Source organism: Heterodontus francisci, chromosome 27 (genome assembly GCF_036365525.1).
Source record: "Heterodontus francisci isolate sHetFra1 chromosome 27, sHetFra1.hap1, whole genome shotgun sequence".
Lineage (NCBI taxonomy): Eukaryota > Metazoa > Chordata > Chondrichthyes > Heterodontiformes > Heterodontidae > Heterodontus > Heterodontus francisci.
The window spans coordinates 27,647,502-27,673,642 of NC_090397.1; the positions used below are offsets into that span (position 1 = coordinate 27,647,502).

At 41.8% G+C, this 26,141-nt stretch overlaps 1 protein-coding gene across 1 annotated transcript in view; it reads left to right on the forward strand.

Moving 5' to 3' along the window:
- The window catches only part of LOC137384932 (mucin-2-like), a 98,193-nt gene extending 73,371 nt beyond the window's left edge, over positions 1-24,822 (forward strand). Inside the window, exons 108-131 of the mRNA XM_068059641.1 lie at positions 578-628; positions 1,532-1,591; positions 1,918-1,977; positions 2,304-2,363; positions 3,160-3,210; positions 4,085-4,144; positions 4,941-4,991; positions 5,893-5,952; positions 6,279-6,338; positions 7,135-7,185; positions 8,060-8,119; positions 8,916-8,966; positions 9,868-9,927; positions 10,724-10,774; positions 11,674-11,733; positions 12,528-12,578; positions 13,481-13,540; positions 14,318-14,368; positions 15,270-15,329; positions 16,126-16,176; positions 17,076-17,135; positions 17,932-17,982; positions 18,885-18,944; positions 24,647-24,822. Coding sequence (XP_067915742.1) covers positions 578-628; positions 1,532-1,591; positions 1,918-1,977; positions 2,304-2,363; positions 3,160-3,210; positions 4,085-4,144; positions 4,941-4,991; positions 5,893-5,952; positions 6,279-6,338; positions 7,135-7,185; positions 8,060-8,119; positions 8,916-8,966; positions 9,868-9,927; positions 10,724-10,774; positions 11,674-11,733; positions 12,528-12,578; positions 13,481-13,540; positions 14,318-14,368; positions 15,270-15,329; positions 16,126-16,176; positions 17,076-17,135; positions 17,932-17,982; positions 18,885-18,944; positions 24,647-24,822 — 1,466 coding nt within the window. The remainder of the gene's footprint in view (positions 1-577; positions 629-1,531; positions 1,592-1,917; positions 1,978-2,303; positions 2,364-3,159; positions 3,211-4,084; positions 4,145-4,940; positions 4,992-5,892; positions 5,953-6,278; positions 6,339-7,134; positions 7,186-8,059; positions 8,120-8,915; positions 8,967-9,867; positions 9,928-10,723; positions 10,775-11,673; positions 11,734-12,527; positions 12,579-13,480; positions 13,541-14,317; positions 14,369-15,269; positions 15,330-16,125; positions 16,177-17,075; positions 17,136-17,931; positions 17,983-18,884; positions 18,945-24,646) is intronic.
- The last annotated feature ends 1,319 nt before the right edge of the window (positions 24,823-26,141 follow it).

A 26,141-nucleotide genomic window follows, 5' to 3' on the forward strand; every position in this document is an offset into this window, starting at 1 on the left:
CCCGTGCTCTCATCGTGAATGGAACATACCTCAAAAGGGTAATTAGAGTACATAACTGAAATTACATATGCTGCATCTACTGGCACGCTGTGCATCAGCGTGGGCAGTTAGGTGATCATTTTAATTGATTTCTGCATGAAGCAGTTTGATGTGCAGGGAATTTCTCCAGACAGGACATCAGGTATTCAGCTGTTGAATTTCTGAGAGTAATACTCATTTTGTGTTGCACAGTTTTGTGCTCTGGTCTGAATCTCCTTTAACCTTTCTATGTATCACTATGTTCTATGTCTCAGCATAGTCTTTGGCCTTAAGTGGTGAATGGAATCAGCCTTCAAATTCGATTTTTCACAATGACACTCACTTGATGGTGAGCTTGTCCATAGTGTAGATGGAATACACCACGTTTACTAGGGCAGGATACTGTCTGAATGGAAACCTGCATTGATAGGTTTGGAGACCAATCGTGAACTCTCTTTTAATTTGCGTAATATCTGCTGATTCTGTTGACACTGTCTCAATGCAGTTGCAAATCAACCTTGAATCTCATGGTTGTGAATACATTTGTTTCCCTCTGCAGAAACAACTGCAACAACAGGGATAAACACAACTCCTGAACCTACTACCAGTGGTGAGTGATGTCTTCCTGCAATAAACATGAACAAGTAATTCAAGACAAGAGTGCTCTTTCAGCTGAAGGTCCTGGTCATTGAAAACAAATTGTCAGCTTTTTCTCATCTTGTGCACATACTCAACTCTGAAGGGTCTCGCGCATCAACTCCCATTCCTATCACAAAACCTATTCTGACACTGAGGTGCTCTACTGAGTAAGAGCTGCAATGCCTTTGGTGTGCTCTGTTTGTTGAGCTGTTCAGTCAAACCAGTGTCTCCACTCTCTGGAGGTCTAAACAGATACCATGGCACTATTTCAAGGAAGAGTCCTGACCAGCATTTATGCTTGAATCAACATCACTGAGAACAGATGATATAGAAATGACCACATAGCTGTTTGTGTGATCAGTCTGTGCTATCTTGACTGGCACTATTCCTACATTCCAACAGTGACCATAATTCCACCTTAATTCGATGAACATTGAGCACGTCGGGTCATATCAGGCACCAGCTGAATGCCAAACCTATATTACCTCTTTGTGCGCTCTATTTTCTATTCTGGAAGGTAGGCCACGTCTGTCAGCTCTCTGAAAAATGCCCCAGTTCGACTTGGATGTATTGGTTGTGAATGCGTTTGTTGGTTCTTCAGAAGAATCAAGTTCAACAACAGAGACAATTCCCACATCTGGGTCGACTTCCTTTCGCGAAGAGGGACATTTTTTAACACGTTCTGCTCTTTCAGTTTCCGCTCATTTGCTCCCTTCTTTGAGAGCTATGGCCTATTATTTGTTTGAGTGATGTATTGTCAATTTACACTTCATTATTATCATCTATTTATTCAACACAAATCACATCACCTTACGTTGAAAGTACGGAATTGAGTCAAAATGTTGTGATTTTGAATGTCTTCAATATTTTTCAGAAGTAACATCGACAAGTGTGCCATCAACAGCAACCGGCTCCATCACAAGCTTCACAACTGGTAAGTGATGCTTTCTTTCAAAAGATAATAGTAAGGCCTTCGGTACATGTGTTCCCATTACAACTTCAGTTCCTTGTCGGTGAAAGAGTCTTTGCTTGCTGTGCCAGTGATTTAGTCCATTTCAGCGTGAGGGCAGAGTTCATTGACATAAAATCATCTTGCTCCCTTCTTTGAGAGCTATGGCCTATTATTCTTTGAATGATGTATTGTCAATTTACACTTCATTATTATCATATATTTATTCAACACAAATCACATCACCTTACATTGAAAGTACGGAATTGAGTCAAAATGTTGTGATTTTGAATGTCTTCAATATTTTTCAGAAGTAACAACTCCAAGTGTGTCATCAACAGCACCCGGCTCTACCACAAGCTTCACAACTGGTAAGTGATGATTTCTTTCAATATATAATAGTAAGGCCTTAGGTGCATGTGTTCCCATTACAACTTCAGTTCCATGTCGGTGAAAGAGTCTTTGCTTGCTGTGCCAGTGATTTAGTCCATTTCAGCTTGAGGGCAGAGTTCATTGACATAAAATCATCTTGCTCCCTTCTTTGAGAGCTATGGCCTATTATTCTTTGAATGATGTATTGTCAATTTACACTTCATTATTATCATATATTTATTCAACACAAATCACATCACCTTACGTTGAAAGTACGGAATTGAGTCAAAATGTTGTGATTTTGAATGTCTTCAATATTTTTCAGAAGTAACATCTACAAGTGTGTCATCAACAGCAACCGGCTCTACCACAAGCTTCACAACTGGTAAGTGATGATTTCTTTCAATATATAATAGTAAGGCCTTCGATGCATGTGTTCCCATTACAACTTCAGTTCCTTGTCGGTGAAAGAGACTTTGCTTGCTGTGCCAGTGATTTAGTCCATTTCAGCTTGAGGGCAAAGTTCATTGACATAAAATCACCTTACGACTTTCATCAATGGCAATCTTCGAGCATCTGGTTAAATAAACGGTCTGAAAATCTACCCGTGCTCTCATCGTAAATGGAACATACCTCGAAAGGTTAATTGGAGTACATAACTGAAATTATATATGCCGCATCTAATGGCACGCTTTGCATCAGCGTGGGCAGTTAGGTGATCATTTTAATTGATTTCTGCATGAAGCAGTTTGATGTGCAGGGAATTTCTCCAGACAGGTCATCAGCTATTCAGCTGTTGAATATCTGAGAGTAATACGCATTTTGTGTTGCACAGTTCTGTGTTCTAGTCTGAATGTCCTTTAACCTTTCTATGTATCACTATGTTCTATGTCTCAGCGTAGTCTTTGGCCTTCAGGGGTGAATGGAATCAGCCTTCAAATTCGATTTTTCACAATGACACTCACTTGATGGTGAGCTTGTCCATAGTGTAGATGGAATACACCACGTATACTAGGGCAGGATACTGTCAGAATGGAAACCTGCATTGATAGGTTTGGAGACCAATCGTGAACTCTCTTTTAATTTGCGTAATATCTGCTGATTCTGTTGACACTGTCTCAATGCAGTTTCTAATCAACCTTGAATCTCATGGTTGTGAATACATTTGTTTCCCTCTGCAGAAACAACTGCAAGAACAGGGACAAACACAACTCCTGAACCTACTACCAGTGGTGAGTGATGTCTTCCTGCAATAAACATGAACAAGTAATTCAAGACAAGAGTGCTCTTTCAGCTGAAGGTCCTGGTCATTGAAAACAAATTGTCAGCTTTTTCTCATCTGTTGCACATACTCAACTCTGAAGGGTCTCGCGCATCAACTCCCATTCCTATCACGAAACCTATTCTGACACTGAGGTGCTCTACTGAGTAAGAGCTGCAATGCCTTTGGTGTGCTCTGTTTGTTGAGCTGTTCAGTCAAACCAGTGTCTCCACTCTCTGGAGGTCTAAACAGATACCATGGCACTATTTCAAGGAAGAGTCCTGACCAGCATTTATGCTTGAATCAACATCACTGAGAACAGATGATATAGAAATGACCACATAGCTGTTTGTGTGATCAGTCTGTGCTATCTTGACTGGCACTATTCCTACATTCCAACAGTGACCATAATTCCACCTTAATTCGATGAACGTTGAGCACGTCGGGTCATATCAGACACCAGCTGAATGCCAAACCTATATTACCTCTTTGTGCGCTCTATTTTCTATTCTGGAAGGTAGGCCACGTCTGTCAGCTCTCTGAAAAATGCCCCAGTTCGACTTGGATGTATTGGTTGTGAATGCGTTTGTTGGTTCTTCAGAAGAATCAAGTTCAACAACAGAGACAATTCCCACATCTGGGTCGACTTCCTTTCTGCTCTTTCAGTTTCCGCTCACTTGCTCCCTTCTTTGAGAGCTATGGCCTATTATTGTTTGAGTGATGTATTGTCAATTTACACTTCATTATTATCATATATTTATTCAACACAAATCACATCACCTTATGTTGAAAGTACGGAATTGAGTCAAAATGTTGTGATTTTGAATGTCTTCAATAATTTTCAGAAGTAACATCTACAAGTGTGTCATCAACAGCAACTGGCTCTACCACAAGCTACACAGCTGGTAAGTGATGCTTTCTTTCAATATATAATAGTAAGGCCTTAGGTACATGTGTTCCCATTACAACTTCAGTTCCATGTCGGTGAAAGAGTCTTTGCTTGCTGTGCCAGTGATTTAGTCCATTTCAGCTTGAGGGCAAAGTTCATTGACATAAAGTCACCTTACGACTTTCATCAATGGCAATCTTCGAGCATCTGGTTAAATAAACGGTCTGAAAATCTACCCGTGCTCTCATCGTGAATGGAACATACCTCAAAAGGGTAATTAGAGTACATAACTGAAATTACATATGCTGCATCTACTGGCACGCTGTGCATCAGCGTGGGCAGTTAGGTGATCATTTTAATTGATTTCTGCATGAAGCAGTTTGATGTGCAGGGAATTTCTCCAGACAGGACATCAGGTATTCAGCTGTTGAATTTCTGAGAGTAATACTCATTTTGTGTTGCACAGTTTTGTGCTCTGGTCTGAATCTCCTTTAACCTTTCTATGTATCACTATGTTCTATGTCTCAGCATAGTCTTTGGCCTTAAGTGGTGAATGGAATCAGCCTTCAAATTCGATTTTTCACAATGACACTCACTTGATGGTGAGCTTGTCCATAGTGTAGATGGAATACACCACGTTTACTAGGGCAGGATACTGTCTGAATGGAAACCTGCATTGATAGGTTTGGAGACCAATCGTGAACTCTCTTTTAATTTGCGTAATATCTGCTGATTCTGTTGACACTGTCTCAATGCAGTTGCAAATCAACCTTGAATCTCATGGTTGTGAATACATTTGTTTCCCTCTGCAGAAACAACTGCAACAACAGGGATAAACACAACTCCTGAACCTACTACCAGTGGTGAGTGATGTCTTCCTGCAATAAACATGAACAAGTAATTCAAGACAAGAGTGCTCTTTCAGCTGAAGGTCCTGGTCATTGAAAACAAATTGTCAGCTTTTTCTCATCTTGTGCACATACTCAACTCTGAAGGGTCTCGCGCATCAACTCCCATTCCTATCACAAAACCTATTCTGACACTGAGGTGCTCTACTGAGTAAGAGCTGCAATGCCTTTGGTGTGCTCTGTTTGTTGAGCTGTTCAGTCAAACCAGTGTCTCCACTCTCTGGAGGTCTAAACAGATACCATGGCACTATTTCAAGGAAGAGTCCTGACCAGCATTTATGCTTGAATCAACATCACTGAGAACAGATGATATAGAAATGACCACATAGCTGTTTGTGTGATCAGTCTGTGCTATCTTGACTGGCACTATTCCTACATTCCAACAGTGACCATAATTCCACCTTAATTCGATGAACATTGAGCACGTCGGGTCATATCAGGCACCAGCTGAATGCCAAACCTATATTACCTCTTTGTGCGCTCTATTTTCTATTCTGGAAGGTAGGCCACGTCTGTCAGCTCTCTGAAAAATGCCCCAGTTCGACTTGGATGTATTGGTTGTGAATGCGTTTGTTGGTTCTTCAGAAGAATCAAGTTCAACAACAGAGACAATTCCCACATCTGGGTCGACTTCCTTTCGCGAAGAGGGACATTTTTTAACACTTTCTGCTCTTTCAGTTCCGCTCATTTGCTCCCTTCTTTGAGAGCTATGGCCGATTATTGTTTGAGTGATGTATTGTCAATTTACACTTCATTATTATCATCTATTTATTCAACACAAATCACATCACCTTACGTTGAAAGTACGGAATTGAGTCAAAATGTTGTGATTTTGAATGTCTTCAATATTTTTCAGAAATAACATCTACAAGTGTGTCATCAACAGCAACCGGCTCTACCACAAGCTTCACAACTGGTAAGTGATGATTTCTTTCAATATATAATAGTAAGGCCTTAGGTACATGTGTTCCCATTACAACTTCAGTTCCATGTCGGTGAAAGAGTCTTTGCTTGCTGTGCCAGTGATTTAGTCCATTTCAGCTTGAGGGCAGAGTTCATTGACATAAAATCATCTTGCTCCCTTCTTTGAGAGCTATGGCCTATTATTCTTTGAATGATGTATTGTCAATTTACACTTCATTATTATCATATATTTATTCAACACAAATCACATCACCTTACATTGAAAGTACGGAATTGAGTCAAAATGTTGTGATTTTGAATGTCTTTAATATTTTTCAGAAGTAACAACTCCAAGTGTGTCATCAACAGCACCTGGCTCTACCACAAGCTTCACAACTGGTAAGTGATGATTTCTTTCAATATATAATAGTAAGGCCTTCGATGCATGTGTTCCCTTTACAACTTCAGTTCCTTGTCGGTGAAAGAGACTTTGCTTGCTGTGCCAGTGATTTAGTCCATTTCAGCTTGAGGGCAGAGTTCATTGATATAAAATCACCTTACGACTTTTATCAATGGCAATCTTCGAGCATCTGGTTAAATAAACGGTCTGAAAATCTACCCGTGCTCTCATCGTGAATGGAACATACCTCGAAAGGGTAATTGGAGTACATAACTGAAATTATATATGCCGCATCTAATGGCACGCTTTGCATCAGCGTGGGCAGTGAGGTGATCATTTTAATTGATTTCTGCATGAAGCAGTTTGATGTGCAGGGAATTTCTCCAGACAGGTCATCAGCTATTCAGTTGTTGAATATCTGAGAGTAATACGCATTTTGTGTTGCACAGTTTTGTGTTCTAGTCTGAATCTCCTTTAACCTTTCTATGTATCACTATGTTCTATGTCTCAGTGTAGTCTTTGGCCTTCAGGGGTGAATGGAATCAGCCTTCAAATTCGATTTTTCACAATGACACTCACTTGATGGTGAGCTTGTCCATAGTGTCGATGGAATACACCACGTTTACTAGGGCAGGATACTGTCTGAATGGAAACCTGCATTGATAGGTTTGGAGACCAATCGTGAACTCTCTTTTAATTTGCGTAATATCTGCTGATTCTGTTGACACTGTCTCAATGCAGTTTCTAATCAACCTTGAATCTCATGGTTGTGAATACATTTGTTTCCCTCTGCAGAAACAACTGCAAGAACAGGGACAAACACAACTCCTGAACCTACTACCAGTGGTGAGTGATGTCTTCCTGCAATAAACATGAACAAGTAATTCAAGACAAGAGTGCTCTTTCAGCTGAAGGTCCTGGTCATTGAAAACAAATTGTCAGCTTTTTCTCATCTTGTGCACATACTCAACTCTGAAGGGTCTCGCGCATCAACTCCCATTCCTATCACGAAACCTATTCTGACACTGAGGTGCTCTACTGAGTAAGAGCTGCAATCCCTTTGGTGTGCTCTGTTTGTTGAGCTGTTCAGTCAAACCAGTGTCTCCACTCTCTGGAGGTCTAAACAGATACCATGGCACTATTTCAAGGAAGAGTCCTGACCAGCATTTATGCTTGAATCGACATCACTGAGAACAGATGATATACAAATGACCACATAGCTGTTTGTGTGATCAGTCTGTGCTATCTTGACTGGCACTATTCCTACATTCCAACAGTGACCATAATTCCACCTTAATTCGATGAACGTTGAGCACGTCGGGTCATATCAGGCACCAGCTGAATGCCAAACCTATATTACCTCTTTGTGCGCTCTATTTTCTATTCTGGAAGGTAGGCCACGTCTGTCAGCTCTCTGAAAAATGCCCCAGTTCGACTTGGATGTATTGGTTGTGAATGCGTTTGTTGGTTCTTCAGAAGAATCAAATTCAACAACAGAGACAATTCCCACATCTGGGTCGACTTCCTTTCTGCTCTTTCAGTTTCTGCTCATTTGCTCCCTTCTTTGAGAGCTATGGCCTATTATTGTTTGAGTGATGTATTGTCAATTTACACTTCATTATTATCATCTATTTATTCAACACAAATCACATCACCTTATGTTGAAAGTACGGAATTGAGTCAAAATGTTGTGATTTTGAATGTCTTCAATATTTTTCAGAAGTAACATCTACAAGTGTGCCATCAACAGCAACTGGCTCTACCACAAGCTACACAGCTGGTAAGTGATGCTTTCTTTCAATATATAATAGTAAGGCCTTCGGTACATGTGTTCCCATTACAACTTCAGTTCCATGTCGGTGAAAGAGTCTTTGCTTGCTGTGCCAGTGATTTAGTCCATTTCAGCTTGAGGGCAAAGTTCATTGACATAAAGTCACCTTACGACTTTCATCAATGGCAATCTTCGAGCATCTGGTTAAATAAACGGTCTCAAAATCTACCCGTGCTCTCATCGTGAATGGAACATACCTCAAAAGGGTAATTAGAGTACATAACTGAAGTTACATATGCTGCATCTACTGGCACGCTATGCATCAGCGTGGGCAGTTAGGTGATCATTTTAATTGATTTCTGCATGAAGCAGTTTGATGTGCAGGGAATTTCTCCAGACAGGACATCAGCTATTCAGCTGTTGAATTTCTGAGAGTAATACTCATTTTGTGTTGCACAGTTTTGTGTTCTAGTCTGAATCTCCTTTAACCTTTCTATGTATCACTATGTTCTATGTCTCAGCATAGTCTTTGGCCTTAAGTGGTGAATGGAATCAGCCTTCAAATTCGATTTTTCACAATGACACTCACTTGATGGTGAGCTTGTCCATAGTGTAGATGGAATACACCACGTATACTAGGGCAGGATACTGTCTGAATGGAAACCTGCATTGATAGGTTTGGAGACCAATCGTGAACTCTCTTTTAATTTGCGTAATATCTGCTGATTCTGTTGACACTGTCTCAATGCAGTTGCAAATCAACCTTGAATCTCATGGTTGTGAATACATTTGTTTCCCTCTGCAGAAACAACTGCAACAACAGGGACAAACACACCTCCTGAACCTACTACCAGTGGTGAGTGATGTCTTCCTGCAATAAACATGAACAAGTAATTCAAGACAAGAGTCCTCTTTCAGCTGAAGGTCCTGGTCATTGAAAACAAATTGTCAGCTTTTTCTCATCTTGTGCACACACTCAACTCTGAAGGGTCTCGCGGATCAACTCCCATTCCTATCACGAAACCTATTCTGACACTGAGGTGCTCTACTGACGAAGAGCTGCAATGCCTTTGGTGTGCTCTGTTTGTTGAGCTGTTAAGTCAAACCAGTGTCTCCACTCTCTGGAGGTCTAAACAGATACCATGGCATGATTTCAAGGAAGAGTCCTGACCAGCATTTATGCTTGAATCAACATCACTGAGAACAGATGTTATAGAAATTACCACAAAGCTGTTTGTGTGATCAGTCTGTGCTATCTTGACTGGCACTATTCCTACATTCCAACAGTGACCATAATTCCACCTTAATGCGATGAACGTTGAGCACGTCGGGTCATATCAGGCACCAGCTGAATGCCAAACCTATATTACCTCTTTGTGCGCTCTATTTTCTATTCTGGAAGGTAGGCCACGTCTGTCAGCTCTCTGAAAAATGCCCCAGTTCGACTTGGATGTATTGGTTGTGAATGCGTTTGTTGGTTCTTCAGAAGAATCAAGTTCAACAACAGAGACAATTCCCACATCTGGGACGACTTCCTTTAGCGAAGAGGGACTTTTTTAACACTTTCTGCTCTTTCAGTTTCCGCTCATTTGCTCCCTTCTTTGAGAGCTATGGCCGATTATTGTTTGAGTGATGTATTGTCAATTTACACTTCATTATTATCATATATTTATTCAACACAAATCACATCACCTTACGTTGAAAGTACGGAATTGAGTCAAAATGTTGTGATTTTGAATGTCTTCAATATTTTTCAGAAGTAACATCTACAAGTGTGTCGTCAACAGCAACCGGCTCTACCACAAGCTACACAGCTGGTAAGTGATGCTTTCTTTCAATATATAATAGTAAGGCCTTAGGTACATGTGTTCCCATTACAACTTCAGTTCCTTGTCGGTGAAAGAGTCTTTGCTTGCTGTGCCAGTGATTTAGTCCATTTCAGCTTGAGGGCAGAGTTCATTGACATAAAGTCACCTTACGACTTTCATCAATGGCAATCTTAGAGCATCTGGTTAAATAAACGGTCTCAAAATCTACCCGTGCTCTCATCGTGAATGGAACATACCTCAAAAGGGGAATTAGAGTACATAACTGAAATTATATATGCTGCATCTAATGGCACGCTATGCATCAGCGTGGGCAGTTAGGTGATCATTTTAATTGATTTCTGCATGAAGCAGTTTGATGTGCAGGGAATTTCTCCAGACAGGACATCAGGTATTCAGCTGTTGAATTTCTGAGAGTAATACTCATTTTGTGTTGCACAGTTTTGTGTTCTAGTCTGAATCTCCTTTAACCTTTCTATGCATCACTATGTTCTATGTCTCAGCATAGTCTTTGGCCTTAAGTGGTGAATGGAATCAGCCTTCAAATTCGATTTTTCACAATGACACTCACTTGATGGTGAGCTTGTCCATACTGTAGATGGAATACACCACGTATACTAGGGCAGGATACTGTCTGAATGGAAACCTGCATTGATAGGTTTGGAGACCAATCGTGAACTCTCTTTTAATTTGCGTAATATCTGCTGATTCTGTTGACACTGTCTCAATGCAGTTGCAAATCAACCTTGAATCTCATGGTTGTGAATACATTTGTTTCCCTCTGCAGAAACAACTGCAACAACAGGGACAAACACACCTCCTGAACCTACTACCAGTGGTGAGTGATGTCTTCCTGCAATAAACATGAACAAGTAATTCAAGACAAGAGTGCTCTTTCAGCTGAAGGTCCTGGTCATTGAAAACAAATTGTCAGCTTTTTCTCATCTTGTGCACATACTCAACTCTGAAGGGTCTCGCGGATCAACTCCCATTCCTATCACGAAACCTATTCTGACACTGAGGTGCTCTACTGAGTAAGAGCTGCAATGCCTTTGGTGTGCTCTGTTTGTTGAGCTGTTAAGTAAAACCAGTGTCTCCACTCTCTGGAGGTCTAAACAGATACCATGGCACTTTTTCAAGGAAGAGTCCTGACCAGCATTTATGCTTGAATCAACATCACTGAGAACAGATGATATAGAAATGACCACAAAGCTGTTTGTGTGATCAGTCTGTGCTGTCTTGACTGGCACTATTCCTACATTCCAACAGTGACCATAATTCCACCTTAATTCGATGAACGTTGAGCACGTCGGGTCATATCAGGCACCAGCTGAATGCCAAACCTATATTACCTCTTTGTGCGCTCTATTTTCTATTCTGGAAGGTAGGCCACGTCTGTCAGCTCTCTGAAAAATGCCCCAGTTCGACTTGGATGTATTGGTTGTGAATGCGTTTGTTGGTTCTTCAGAAGAATCAAGTTCAAAAACAGAGACAATTCCCACATCTGGGTCGACTTCCTTTCACGAAGAGGGACATTTTTTAACACTTTCTGCTCTTTCAGTTTCCGCTCATTTGCTCCCTTCTTTGAGAGCTATGGCCTATTATTGATTGAATGATGTATTGTCAATTTACACTTCATTATTATCATCTATTTATTCAACACAAATCACATCACCTTACGTTGAAAGTACGGAATTGAGTCAAAATGTGATTTTGAATGTCTTCAATATTTTTCAGAAGTAACATCTGCAAGTGTGCCATCAACAGCAACCGGTTCTACCACAAGCTACACTGCTGGTAAGTGATGCTTTCTTTCAATATATAATAGTAAGGCCTTAGGTACATGTGTTCCCATTACAACTTCAGTTCCTTGTCGGTGAAAGAGTCTTTGATTGCTGTGCCAGTGATTTAGTCCATTTCAGCTTGAGGGCAAAGTTCATTGACATAAAATCACCTTACGACTTTCATCAATGGCAATCTTCGAGCATCTGGTTAAATAAACGGTCTCAAAATCTACCCGAGCTCTCATCGTGAATGTAACATACCTCAAAAGGGTAATTGGAGTACATAACTGAAATTATATGCTGCATGTAATGGTACGCTATGCATCAGCGTGGGCAGGTAGGTGATCATTTTAATTGATTTCTGCATGAAGCAGTTTGATGTGCAGGGAATTTCTCCAGACTGGACATCAGCTATTCAGCTGTTGAATATCTGAGAGTAATACTCATTTTGTGTTGCACAGTTTTGTGTTCTAGTCTGAATCTCCTTTTACCTTTCTATGTATCACTATGTTCTTTGTCTCAGCGTAGTCTTTGGCCTTAAGTGGTGAATGGAATCAGCCTTCAAATTCGATTTTTCACAATGACACTCACTTGATGATGAGCTTGTCCATAGTGTAGATGGAATACACCACGTATACTAGGGCAGGATACTGTCTGAATGGAAACCTGCATTGATAGGTTTGGAGACCAATCGTGAACTCTCTTTTAATTTGCGTAATATCTGCTGATTCTGTTGACACTGTCTCAATGCAGTTGCAAATCAACCTTGAATCTCATGGTTGTGAATACATTTGTTTCCCTCTGCAGAAACAACTGCAACAACAGGGACAAACACACCTCCTGAACCTACTACCAGTGGTGAGTGATGTCTTCCTGCAATAAACATGAACAAGTAATTCAAGACAAGAGTGCTCTTTCAGCTGAAGGTCCTGGTCATTGAAAACAAATTGTCAGCTTTTTCTCATCTTGTGCACATACTCAACTCTGAAGGGTCTCGCGCATCAACTCCCATTCCTATCACGAAACCTATTCTGACACTGAGGTGCTCTACTGAGTAAGAGCTGCAATGCCTTTGGTGTGCTCTGTTTGTTGAGCTGTTAAGTAAAACCAGTGTCTCCACTCTCTGGAGGTCTAAACAGATACCATGGCACTTTTTCAAGGAAGAGTCCTGACCAGCATTTATGCTTGAATCAACATCACTGAGAACAGATGATATAGAAATGACCACAAAGCTGTTTGTGTGATCAGTCTGTGCTGTCTTGACTGGCACTATTCCTACATTCCAACAGTGACCATAATTCCACCTTAATTCGATGAACGTTGAGCACGTCGGGTCATATCAGGCACCAGCTGAATGCCAAACCTATATTACCTCTTTGTGCGCTCTATTTTCTGTTCTGGAAGGGAGGCCACGTCTGTCAGCTCTCTGAAAAATGCCCCAGTTCGACTTGGATGTATTGGTTGTGAATGCGTTTGTTGGTTCTTCAGAAGAATCAAGTTCAACAACAGAGACAATTCCCACATCTGGGTCGACTTCCTTTCGCGAAGAGGGACATTTTTTAACACTTTCTGCTCTTTCAGTTTCCGCTCATTTGCTCCCTTCTTTGAGAGCTATGGCCTATTATTGTTTGAGTGATGTATTGTCAATTTACACTTCATTATTATCATATATTTATTCAACACAAATCACATCACCTTACGTTGAAAGTACGGAATTGAGTCAAAATGTTGTGATTTTGAATGTCTTCAATATTTTTCAGAAGTAACATCAACAAGTGTGCCATCAACAGCAAGCGGCTCTACCACAAGCTACACTGCTGGTAAGTGATGCTTTCTTTCAATATATAATAGTAAGGCCTTAGGTACATGTGTTCCCATTACAACTTCAGTTCCTTGTCGGTGAAAGAGTCTTTGCTTGCTGTGCCAGTGATTTAGTCCATTTCAGCTTGAGGGCAAAGTTCATTGACATAAAGTCACCTTACGACTTTCATCAATGGCAATCTTAGAGCGTCTGGTTAAATAAACGGTCTCAAAATCTACCCGTGCTCTCATCGTGAATGGAACATACCTCAAAAGGGTAATTAGAGTACATAACTGAAATTACATATGCTGCATCAGCGTGGGCAGTTAGGTGATCATTTTAATTGATTTCTGCACGAAGCAGTTTGATGTGCAGGGAATTTCTCCAGACAGGACATCAGGTATTCAGCTGTTGAATTTCTGAGAGTAATACGCATTTTGTGTCGCACAGTTTTGTGTTCTAGTCTGAATCTCCTTTAACCTTTCTATGTATCACTATGTTCTATGTCTCAGCATAGTCTTTGGCCTTAAGTGGTGAATGGAATCAGCCTTCAAATTCGATTTTTCACAATGACACTCACTTGATGGTGAGCTTGTCCATAGTGTAGATGGAATACACCACGTTTACTAGGGCAGGATACTGTCTGAATGGAAACCTGCATTGATAGGTTTGGAGACCAATCGTGAACTCTCTTTTAATTTGCGTAATATCTGCTGATTCTGTTGACACTGTCTCAATACAGTTGCAAGGCAACCTTGAATCTCATGGTTGTGAATACATTTGTTTCCCTCTGCAGAAACAACTGCAACAACAGGGACAAACACAACTCCTGAACCTACTACCAGTGGTGAGTGATGTCTTCCTGCAATAAACATGAACAAGTAATTAAAGACAAGAGTGCTCTTTCAGCTGAAGGTCCTGGTCATTGAAAACAAATTGTCAGCTTTTTCTCATCTTGTGCAAACACTCAACTCTGAAGGGTCTCGCGGATCAACTCCCATTCCTATCACGAAACCTATTCTGACACTGAGGTGCTCTACTGAGTAAGAGCTGCAATGCCTTTGGTGTGCTCTGTTTGTTGAGCTGTTAAGTCAAACCAGTGTCTCCACTCTCTGGAGGTCTAAACAGATACCATGGCACTATTTCAAGGAAGAGTCCTGACCAGCATTTATGCTTGAATCAACATCACTGAGAACAGATGTTATAGAAATTACCACAAAGCTGTTTGTGTGATCAGTCTGTGCTATCTTGACTGGCACTATTCCTACATTCCAACAGTGACCATAATTCCACCTTAATTCGATGAACGTTGAGCACGTCGGGTCATATCAGGCACCAGCTGAATGCCAAATCTATATTACCTCTTTGTGCGCTCTATTTTCTATTCTGGAAGGTAGGCCACGTCTGTCAGCTCTCTGAAAAATGCCCCAGTTCGACTTGGATGTATTGGTTGTGAATGCGTTTGTTGGTTCTTCAGAAGAATCAAGTTCAACAACAGAGACAATTCCCACATCTGGGACGACTTCCTTTAGCGAAGAGGGACTTTTTTAACACTTTCTGCTCTTTCAGTTTCCGCTCATTTGCTCCCTTCTTTGAGAGCTATGGCCTATTATTGTTTGAGTGATGTATTGTCAATTTACACTTCATTATTATCATCTATTTATTCAACACAAATCACATCACCTTACGTTGAAAGTACGGAATTGAGTCAAAATGTTGTGATTTTGAATGTCTTCAATATTTTTCAGAAGTAACATCTACAAGTGTGTCATCAACAGCAACCGGCACTACCACAAGCTTCACAGCTGGTAAGTGATGCTTTCTTTCAATATATAATAGTAAGGCCTTAGGTACATGTGTTCCCATTACAACTTCAGTTCCTTGTCAGTGAAAGAGTCTTTGCTTGCTGTGCCAGTGATTTAGTCCAGATCAGCTTGAGGGCAGAGTTCATTGACATAAAGTCACCTTACGACTTTCATCAATGGCAATCTTAGAGCATCTGGTTAAATAAACGGTCTCAAAATCTACCCGTGCTCTCATCGTGAATGGAACATACCTCAAAAGGGGAATTAGAGTACATAACTGAAATTATATATGCTGCATCTAATGGCACGCTATGCATCAGCGTGGGCAGTTAGGTGATCATTTTAATTGATTTCTGCACGAAGCAGTTTGATGTGCAGGGAATTTCTCCAGACAGGACATCAGGTATTCAGCTGTTGAATTTCTGAGAGTAATACTCATTTTGTGTTGCACAGTTTTGTGTTCTAGTCTGAATCTCCTTTAACCTTTCTATGTATCACTATGTTCTATGTCTCAGCATAGTCTTTGGCCTTAAGTGGTGAATGGAATCAGCCTTCAAATTCGATTTTTCACAATGACACTCACTTGATGATGAGCTTGTCCATACTGTAGATGGAATACACCACGTTTACTAGGGCAGGATACTGTCTGAATGGAAACCTGCATTGATAGGTTTGGAGACCAATCGTGAACTCTCTTTTAATTTGCGTAATATCTGCTGATTCTGTTGACACTGTCTCAATGCAGTTGCAAATCAACCTTGAATCTCATGGTTGTGAATACATTTGTTTCCCTCTGCAGAAAAAACTGCAACAACAGGGACAAACACACCTCCTGAACCTACTACCAGTGGTGAGTGATGTCTTCCTGCAATAAACATGAACAAGTAATTCAAGACAAGAGTGCTCTTTCAGCTGAAGGTCCTGGTCAGTGAAAACAAATTGTCAGCTTTTTCTCATCTTGTGCACACACTCAACTCTGAAGGGTCTCGCGGATCAACTCCCATTCCTATCACGAAACCTATTCTGACACTGAGGTGCTCTACTGACGAAGAGCTGCAATGCCTTTGGTGTGCTCTGTTTGTTGAGCTGTTAAGTCAAACCAGTGTCTCCACTCTCTGGAGGTCTAAACAGATACCATGGCACTATTTCAAGGAAGAGTCCTGACCCGCATTTATGCTTGAATCAACATCACTGAGAACAGATGATATAGAAATGACCACATAGCTGTTTGTGTGATCAGTCTGTGCTATCTTGACTGGCACTATTCCTACATTCCAACAGTGACCATAATTCCACCTTAATTCGATGAATGTTGAGCACGTCGGGTCATATCAGGCACCAGCTGAATGCCAAACCTATATTACCTCTTTGTGCGCTCTATTTTCTATTCTGGAATGTAGGCCACATCTGTCAGCTCTCTGAAAATTGCCCCAGTTCGACTTGGATGTATTGGTTGTGAATGCGTTTGTTGGTTCTTCAGAAGAATCAAGTTCAACAACAGAGACAATTCCCACATCTGTGTCGACTTCCTTTAGCGAAGAGGGACATTTTTTAACACTTTCTGCTCTTTCAGTTTCCGTTCATTTGCTCCCTTCTTTGAGAGCTATGGCCTATTATTGATTGAATGATGTATTGTCAATTTACACTTCATTATTATCATCTATTTATTCAACACAAATCACATCACCTTACCTTGAAAGTACGGAATTGAGTCAAAATGTGATTTTGAATGTCTTCAATATTTTTCAGAAGTAACATCTACAAGTGTGTCATCAACAGCAACCGGTTCTACCACAAGCTACACTGCTGGTAAGTGATGCTTTCTTTCAATATATAATAGTAAGGCCTTAGGTACATGTGTTCCCATTACAACTTCAGTTCCTTGTCGGTGAAAGAGTCTTTGCTTGCTGTGCCAGTGATTTAGTCCATTTCAGCTTGAGGGCAGAGTTCATTGACATAAAGTCACCTTTCGACTTTCATCAATGGCAATCTTAGTGCATCTGGTTAAATAAACGGTCTCAAAATCTACCCGTGCTCTCATCGTGAATGTAACATACCTCAAAAGGGTAATTAGAGTACATAACTGAAATTACATATGCTGCATCTAATGGCACGCTATGCATCAGCGTGGGCAGTTAGGTGATCATTTTAATTGATTTCTGCATGAAGCAGTTTGATGTGCAGGGAATTTCTCCAGACAGGACATCAGCTATTCAGCTGTTGAATATCTGAGAGTAATACTCATTTTGTGTTGCACAGTTTTGTGTTCTAGTCTGAATCTCCTTTAACCTTTCTATGTATCACTATGTTCTATGTCTCAGCGTAGTCTTTGGCCTTAAGTGGTGAATGGAATCAGCCTTCAAATTCGATTTTTCACAATGACACTCACTTGATGGTGAGCTTGTCCATAGTGTAGATGGAATACACCACGTTTACTAGGGCAGGATACTGTCTGAATGGAAACCTGCATTGATAGGTTTGGAGACCAATCGTGAACTCTCTTTTAATTTGCGTAATATCTGCTGATTCTGTTGACACTGTCTCAATGCAGTTGCAAGTCAACCTTGAATCTCATGGTTGTGAATACATTTGTTTCCTTCTGTAGAAACAACTGCAACAACAGGGACAAGCACAACTCCTGAACCTACTACCAGTGGTGAGTGATGTCCTCCTGCAATAAACATGAACAAGTAATTCAAGACAAGAGTGCTCTTTCAGCTGAAGGTCCTGGTCAGTGAAAACAAATTGTCAGCTTTTTCTCATCTTGTGCACACACTCAACTCTGAAGGGTCTCGCGGATCAACTCCCATTCCTATCACGAAACCTATTCTGACACTGAGGTGCTCTACTGACGAAGAGCTGCAATGCCTTTGGTGTGCTCTGTTTGTTGAGCTGTTAAGTCAAACCAGTGTCTTCACTCTCTGGAGGTCTAAACAGATACCATGGCACTATTTCAAGGAAGAGTCCTCACCCGCATTTATGCTTGAATCAACATCACTGAGAACAGATGATATAGAAATTACCACATAGCTGTTTGTGTGATCTGTCTGTGCTATCTTGACTGGCACTATTCCTACATTCCAACAGTGACCATAATTCCACCTTAATTCGATGAATGTTGAGCACGTCGGGTCATATCAGGCACCAGCTGAATGCCAAACCTATATTACCTCTTTGTGCGCTCTATTTTCTATTCTGGAATGTAGGCCACATCTGTCAGCTCTCTGAAAAATGCCCCAGTTCGACTTGGATGTATTGGTTGTGAATGCGTTTGTTGGTTCTTCAGAAGAATCAAGTTCAACAACAGAGACAATTCCCACATCTGTGTCGACTTCCTTTAGCGAAGAGGGACATTTTTTAACACTTTCTGCTCTTTCAGTTTCCGTTCATTTGCTCCCTTCTTTGAGAGCTATGGCCTATTATTGATTGAATGATGTATTGTCAATTTACACTTCATTATTATCATCTATTTATTCAACACAAATCACATCACCTTACGTTGAAAGTACGGAATTGAGTCAAAATGTTGTGATTTTGAATGTCTTCAATATTTTTCAGAAGTAACATCTACAAGTGTGTCGTCAACAGCAACTGGCTCTACCACAAGCTACACAGCTGGTAAGTGATGCTTTCTTTCAATATATAATAGTAAGGCCTTAGGTACATGTGTTCCCATTACAACTTCAGTTCCTTGTCGGTGAAAGAGTCTTTGCTTGCTGTGCCAGTGATTTAGTCCATTTCAGCTTGAGGGCAGAGTTCATTGACATAAAATCACCTTTCGACTTTCATCAATGGCAATCTTAGTGCATCTGGTTAAATAAACGGTCTCAAAATCTACCCGTGCTCTCATCGTGAATGTAACATACCTCAAAAGGGTAATTAGAGTACATAACTGAAATTACATATGCTGCATCTAATGGCACGCTATGCATCAGCGTGGGCAGTTAGGTGATCATCTTCATTGAATTCTGCATTAACCATCTTGATGTGCAAGGAATCTATCCAGAGCAGAAACCAGGTATTCAGCTGTTGAATAGCTGAGCGTAATCTCCTTTCAGCTTTCAACCCATTTTGACTTGCATGTATTGGCTGTGAATGCTTTGGCTTTTTTCTTCAGCACAATCAAGTTCTACAACAGTGATATTCCCACATCTGGGTCTACTTTTTTTGATGAACTTGTAACATTCTTTGAACTCTTTCTCCTCTTTCAGCTTCAACTCTATTGCTTCCTTGTTCGTGAGCCATGTCCTATTATTCTTTGTGTGATATATTGTAAATTTATACGTGTACAGTTGTGCGCTTTCTTGGAGCAATACATTGTCTGAGCCAACTGGGTATAAAGCTATCTTCGATCTAGTAGTGTTTAATGAAGCAAGCTTAATAAGCAATGTCATAGTGAAATATCCACTGGGAAACAGTGATCATAATACTATTGAATTTCATGTTAAGTTTGAAAGTGACATGCTCCAATCACAAACAAGCATCTTAAACTTAAATAAAGCCAATTACATAGGCATGAGGGGATATCTTGCTCAGATAAATTGGGTAAATAGATTGAAATGTATGGCAGTAAATAAACAGTAGGAAACCTTTAAAGAAACAATTCATAATGTTCAACAAAAATACATTCCTTTGAAAGAGAAAACTTAGCCAGAAAGACCCATCCTTGTCTCACTCAGGAAGTTAAGGATAGTATTTGATTAAAAGCAAAGGCGTTCAATGTTGCAAAATAGAGTGGTTAGTCTGAGGATTGGGAGTGTTTTAGAAACCAGCAAAGGGTTACCAAAAAGTTGATTAAAAAGGAAAAAGTAGAATATGAGAGTAAATTCGGCAGTAACATAAAAATAGATTGTCAGAGCTTTTATAGGTATATCAAAAGGAAGAGAGGAGCTGAAGTAAACGTTGGTCCCTTGGAATCAGAGACAGGAGAAATTATCATGGGGAATGAAGAAATGGCAGAGGCATTGATCAAATATTGTTTCTCTGCCTTCACAGTAGAAGACACAAGTTCCATACCAGAAATAAACAGTAACCTCAGGCTAATAAGAGTGAGGAAATTGAAGAAATTCTCTCAGCAGAGAGAACATGTTGGAGAAACATAAGGGACTAAAGTCTAACAAAGCCCCAGTACTTGATGGCCTACATCCTAGCGTTCCAAAATAGATAGCTGCAGATATAATAGATAGCCATGATTTTCCAATAATCCTTAGATTCGGGAATGGACCCCACAGATTGGAAGTTTGCAAATGTTACACCGCTTTTCAAGAAAAAGGGGAGAGAGAAAACAGGGCACTACAGGCCAGTTAGTCTAACATCAATCATTGGAAAAATGCTGGAATATATTCTTAAAGAAGTCTTAATGCACTTAGAAAAGCACAGTATGATTAGAACAAATCAACATGGTTTAACTAAAAGGAAATCCTATTTGACAAATTAATTCAAATTTTTTGAGGATGTAACTAGCAGAGTAGATAAAGGGGAACCAGTAGGTGTAGTATACTTGTATTTCCAAAATACATTCAATAAGGTGACACACAAAAGGTTAATTGGCAGGATAAGGGCTAATGGATTTGGAGGTAATATATTAACATGGATAGATGATTGGTTAACAGACAGGAGGAAATGAGTGCGCATAACTGGGACATTTTCAAGTTGGCAGGCAGTAAATAGTGGAGTGCCGCAAGGATCAGTGCTGGGGCCTCAGCTATTTACACTCTATATTAATGACATTGATGAAGAGACAGAGAGTAATGTACCTAAGTTTGCTGATGATACAAAGGTAGGTGGAAAAGTAAGCTGTGAGGAAGACACACCGAGGCTGCAAAGAGATACAGACAGGTTTAGTGAGTGGGCAACAAGATGGCAGATGGAGTATAATGTAGTGAAGTGTGAAGTTATGCAGTTCGGTCATAAGGATAGAAAAGCTCTTCTTCTTCTTCTTTGGCCTCCATGTCTCGGGAGACAATGGGTAAACGCCTGGAGGTTTTTTAGTTTTAGTTTTAGAGATACAGCACTGAAACATACCCTTCGGCCCACCGAGTCTGTGCCGACCATCAACCACCCATTTATACTAATGCTACACTAATCCCATATTCCTACCACATCCCCACCTGTCCCTACATTTTCCCTCCCACCTACCTACACTAGTGGCAATTTATAATGGCCAATCTACCTACCAACCTGCAAGTCTTTTGGCTTGTGGGAGGAAACCGGAGCACCCGGAGGAAACCCACGCAGACACAGGGAGAACTTGCAAACTCCACACAGGCAGTACCCAGAATTGAACTCGGGTCGCTGGAGCTGTGAGGCTGCGGTGCTAACCACTGCACCACTGTGCAGTGATTTGTGGAGCAGCGCCTGGAGTGGCTATAAAGGCCAATACTAGAGTGACAGACTCTTCCACAGGTGCTGCAGATAAAATTGGTTGTCAGGGCTGTTTCGCAGTTGGCTCTCCCCTTGTGCTTCTGTCGTTTTTCCTGCCAACTGCTAAGTCTCTTTGACTCGCCACACTTTAGCCCCGTCTTTGTGGCTGCCCGCCAGCTCTGGCGATCGCTGGCAACTGACTCCCACGACTTGTGATCAATGTCACAGGACTTCATGTCGTGTTTGCAGACGTCTTTAAAGCGGAGACATGGACGGCCGGTGGGTCTGATACCAGTGGCGAGCTCGCTGTACAATGTGTCCTTGGGGATCCTGCCATCTTCCATGCGGCTCACATGGCCAAGCCATCTCAAGTGCCGCTGACTCAGTAGGGTGTATAAGCTGGGGATGTTGGCCGCCTCGAGGACTTCTGTGTTGGAGATACGATCATGCCACCTGATGCCAAAGATTCTCCGGAGGCAGCGAAGGTGGAATGAATTGAGACGTCGCTCTTGGTTGACATACGTTGTCCAGGCCTCGCTGACGTAGACACAGGCTTGATACACGCGGACCTTTGTGTTCCGTGTCAGTGCGCCATTTTCCCACACTCTCTTGGCCAGTCTGGACATAGCAGTGGAAGCCTTTCCCATGCGCTGTTGGTTTCTGCATCGAGAGACAGGTTACTGGTGATAGTTGAGCCTAGGTAGGTGAACTCTTGAACCACTTCCAGAGCGTGGTCGCCGATATTGATGGATGGAGCATTTCTGCTAAATTTTTTTAAAAGGTGTGAATCTTGAAAGTGTTGATATTCAAAGAGACTTGGGTGTGCTTGAACAAGGAATGCAGAAAGTTAACATGCAGGTACAGCAAGCAATTAGGACGGCAAATGGCGAGTTGGCCTTTATTGCAAGGAGATTGGAGTACAGGAATAGGGAAGTATTGCTGCAATTGTACAGGGTTTTGGTGAGACCACATCTGGAATACTGTGCGTAGTTTTGATCTCCACATTTAAGAGAGGATATACTTGCATTGGAGGCAACGCAATGAAGGTTCACTAGATTGGTCCCTGGGATGAGGGGGTTGGCCTATGATGAGAGACTAAGTAAATTGGGCCTGTATTCTCTGGGGTTTAGAAGAATGAGAGGTGATCTCATTGAAATATATAAGATTCTAAAGTGGCTGGATAGGATAGACGCTAAGAGAGTATTTCCGCTGGTTGGGAATATAAAACACTGGGGCACAGTTCAGGATAAGGGGCAAATCATTTAGGATTAAGATGAGGAGAAATTACTTCACTAAAAGGGTTGTGAATCTTTGGAATTCTCTACCCCAGAGGGTTATGGATGCTGCATCGTTTAAGACTGGGATAGACAGATCTTTGGTCTCTCAGGGAATCAAGGGGTATGGAGAGTGGAGAGAAAAGTGGAGTTGAATCCTAAGATCAGCCAAAATCGTTTTGAATGGTGGAACAGGCTCAATGGGCCCTATGGTCTACTCCTGCTCGTATTTCTTGTGTTCACAATTATCATATATTTTTCAACACAAAGCGCACCACCTTATGTTGGAAGCCCAAAAGAGTAATTATGGATTGAAGTGGAATGTGGTGATTTTTGAATTTTATTAATACTTTTCAGAAGGAACATCTACAACAGTTTCACCAACTCCAATTGGCCCTCTGACCAGCTCCACAACTGGTGAGTGATGTCTTCTTTCACTACACTTTAGCAAGTATTTTAACAGAAGAATTGGTTTTCAACTTCAGCTCCTTCTCATTGGAAGCTTGTTACTTCCTTCTTCTGGCAATTGACCCATTCCTTTTGAGGGATGTAATGTAAGTAGACACTGAATATTTTATGATTTTCTTTTGCTGAACTCATGTTACACCACCTTATGGTGAAATTCTACAAGAGCAGATTAGGAATTGTGTTGCAGTCTAGTACTTCTTCTTCTATCACTACACCTTCCCTCGCCTCTGCCCCATGCAGTCTTTGGCTTGAGGAAATGTTGGATGTAGCGTTGTACAACAACATGCAGGCTAAACAAAGTCTGACAGGTGGCCACCCACCTTGTACTTAAACAATGCTTTCACAGCCTGGAATGCTCGGTCGAGCCCTTCATTACTTAGCAGAGCAGGTGTTGCGATTTGTTGCGATCTGTATAGCTTGCCAAATGAAGGCACAGTCCTTGCCACCAGCTACACGACAACCATCTGAGGAGGAGGAGGAAGAGAAGGAGGAGGAAGAGGGAGGAAGAGAAAAAGGAGGGAGAGGAGGAAGGGAGGAGGCAACCAACACAATCGCATACTGGCTGGGCTGTCTGCAACTGACTTATTCAATTGCGACACCAGTGTATGCAATCCTAATTCCCCATTCCCCAACAGTCCTCCACCTTACTATTACTGACCCTCACAGCATCTGCTTGATCACAATGCAAAAATAAAAGCCAGCACAAAATAAGCATTCCAAACAAAATGTACACCTGAAACCTGCCATAATGTGTACACATGACAACTAATCACTCTTGTGCAGTCCCTTATGGCCTGTCTTCTATGTACCTTTGCCTGGCCTAGTGCTCCTACCAGCAGCAGCCGCATGGTTTGTGGAAGGTTGCTGCCTTTCAGTGGAGGAGACTGTAGATGGCCAAGGAGGATGAGTGTAAGCAGTTCTGGTTCTAGAAGGCCTGGCATGGGCAGCAGCAGTCTGGGCTGGATGTCTGACAGGCAACATAAAGAGTACTGCTGTGGTGGCAGAGGTGGATGGATGAATGCTGTCATCCAGAGAGAGGACAGCAGGTAACTGCTCCATGGAATGACTGCCACTCCTTTGGGGCGGGGCCACAGCAATCTTAATAATCACCAGGAGCACAGATTGCTGGACTGCAGTGAGACCCTGCAAGCCTCTTTGAACCCTTGTATGTGCAGCCCTGAGCTTGCATGATTTCAGTCTGCATTTTCACTGCAGCATCCAGCTGTTGGGTGGCTTCTGCTTGTCCTGCAATGGAGCCTAAGACATCATTCACAGATGCTGCATCATACTTGGTCTACAAGTATGCTTATGGAGTTGCCACCAATTCCATGTTCCAAGCTCTGCACAAAACCTTGCACAAAGTTGGTGCTAGACTCCTCCATGCTCCTTGACATTGAATGCAGGTTTTTCGCCAGGCTTGCCAATGCACCAAGCATTTTGTTGTGTGCATTACCATTGCTGAATCTTCCACTATCAACATCTTGGGGGTTACCATTGACCACAAACTGGACTGGACCAGCCACATAAATACTGTGGCTACCACCTACAAGGCACAAGTCAGGAGTGTGATGGAATACTCTCCACTTGCCTGGACGGGTGCAGCTCCAACAACACTCAAGAAGCTTGACACCAGCCAGGACAAAGCAGTCTATTTGATTACATCCCATCCACCACCTTCAACATTAACTCCCTTCACCATCAATGCACAATAGCAGCAGTGTGTACCATCTACAAGATTCACTGCAGCAACTCACCACGGCTCCTTCGACAGTACCTTCCAAACCCACAGCCTCTACCACCTAGAAGGACAAGGGCAGCAGATGCATGGGAACACCACCACCTGCAAGTTCCCCTCCAAGCCACACACCATGCTGATTGGAAATATATCACCGTTCCTTCACCATCGCCGGGTCAAAATCCTGGAACTCCCTAACAGCAGCGTTGGTGTACCTACAGCGGCACAGTGGCGCAGTGGTTAGCACCGCAGCCTCACAGCTCCAACGACCCGGGTTCAATTCTGGGTACTGCCTGTGTGGAGTTTGCAAGTTCTCCCTGTGTCTGCGTGGGTTTCCTTCGGGTGCTCCGGTTTCCTCCCACAGCCAAAAGACTTGCAGATTGATAGGTAAATTGGCCATTATAAATTGCCCCTAGTATAGGTAGGTGGTAGGGGAATATAGGGACAGGTGAGGATGTGGTAGGAATATGGGATTAGTGTAGGATTAGTATAAATGGGTGGTTGATAGTCGGCACAGACTCGGTGGGCCGAAGGGCCTGTTTCAGTGCTGTATCTCTAAACTAAACTACACACAAGGTTCAAGAAGGCAGCTCACCACCACCTTCTCAAGGGCAATTAGGGACAGGCAATAAAAGCTGGCCTGGCCAGTGATGCTCGCATCCCATGAACGAATAACAAAAAAACACCCTCAGCCTTCTTCTGCAGACCGCCCAGTCAAAATCCTCATCTGAGTCCTCTGCAGCAGAACTTAAGTGTGACTTCATTCTCCGGCGAGCTGGCAACTTTGTCCCCTTGTCCCTGTCCTGGCTGCAAACCACTTGTACTCGGTGTGTCACCATGTATATATCCTGCCTCTCAGCTGTCCTCAAAAGTGCATGCAGTGTCAGTCTGAGCTGGTGGTTGCAAGTGTGACAGTGAGTGATGATGTATCTTCTTCATCACTGTCTTCCTGCTCTTCCACCTATTGTTCTTCCA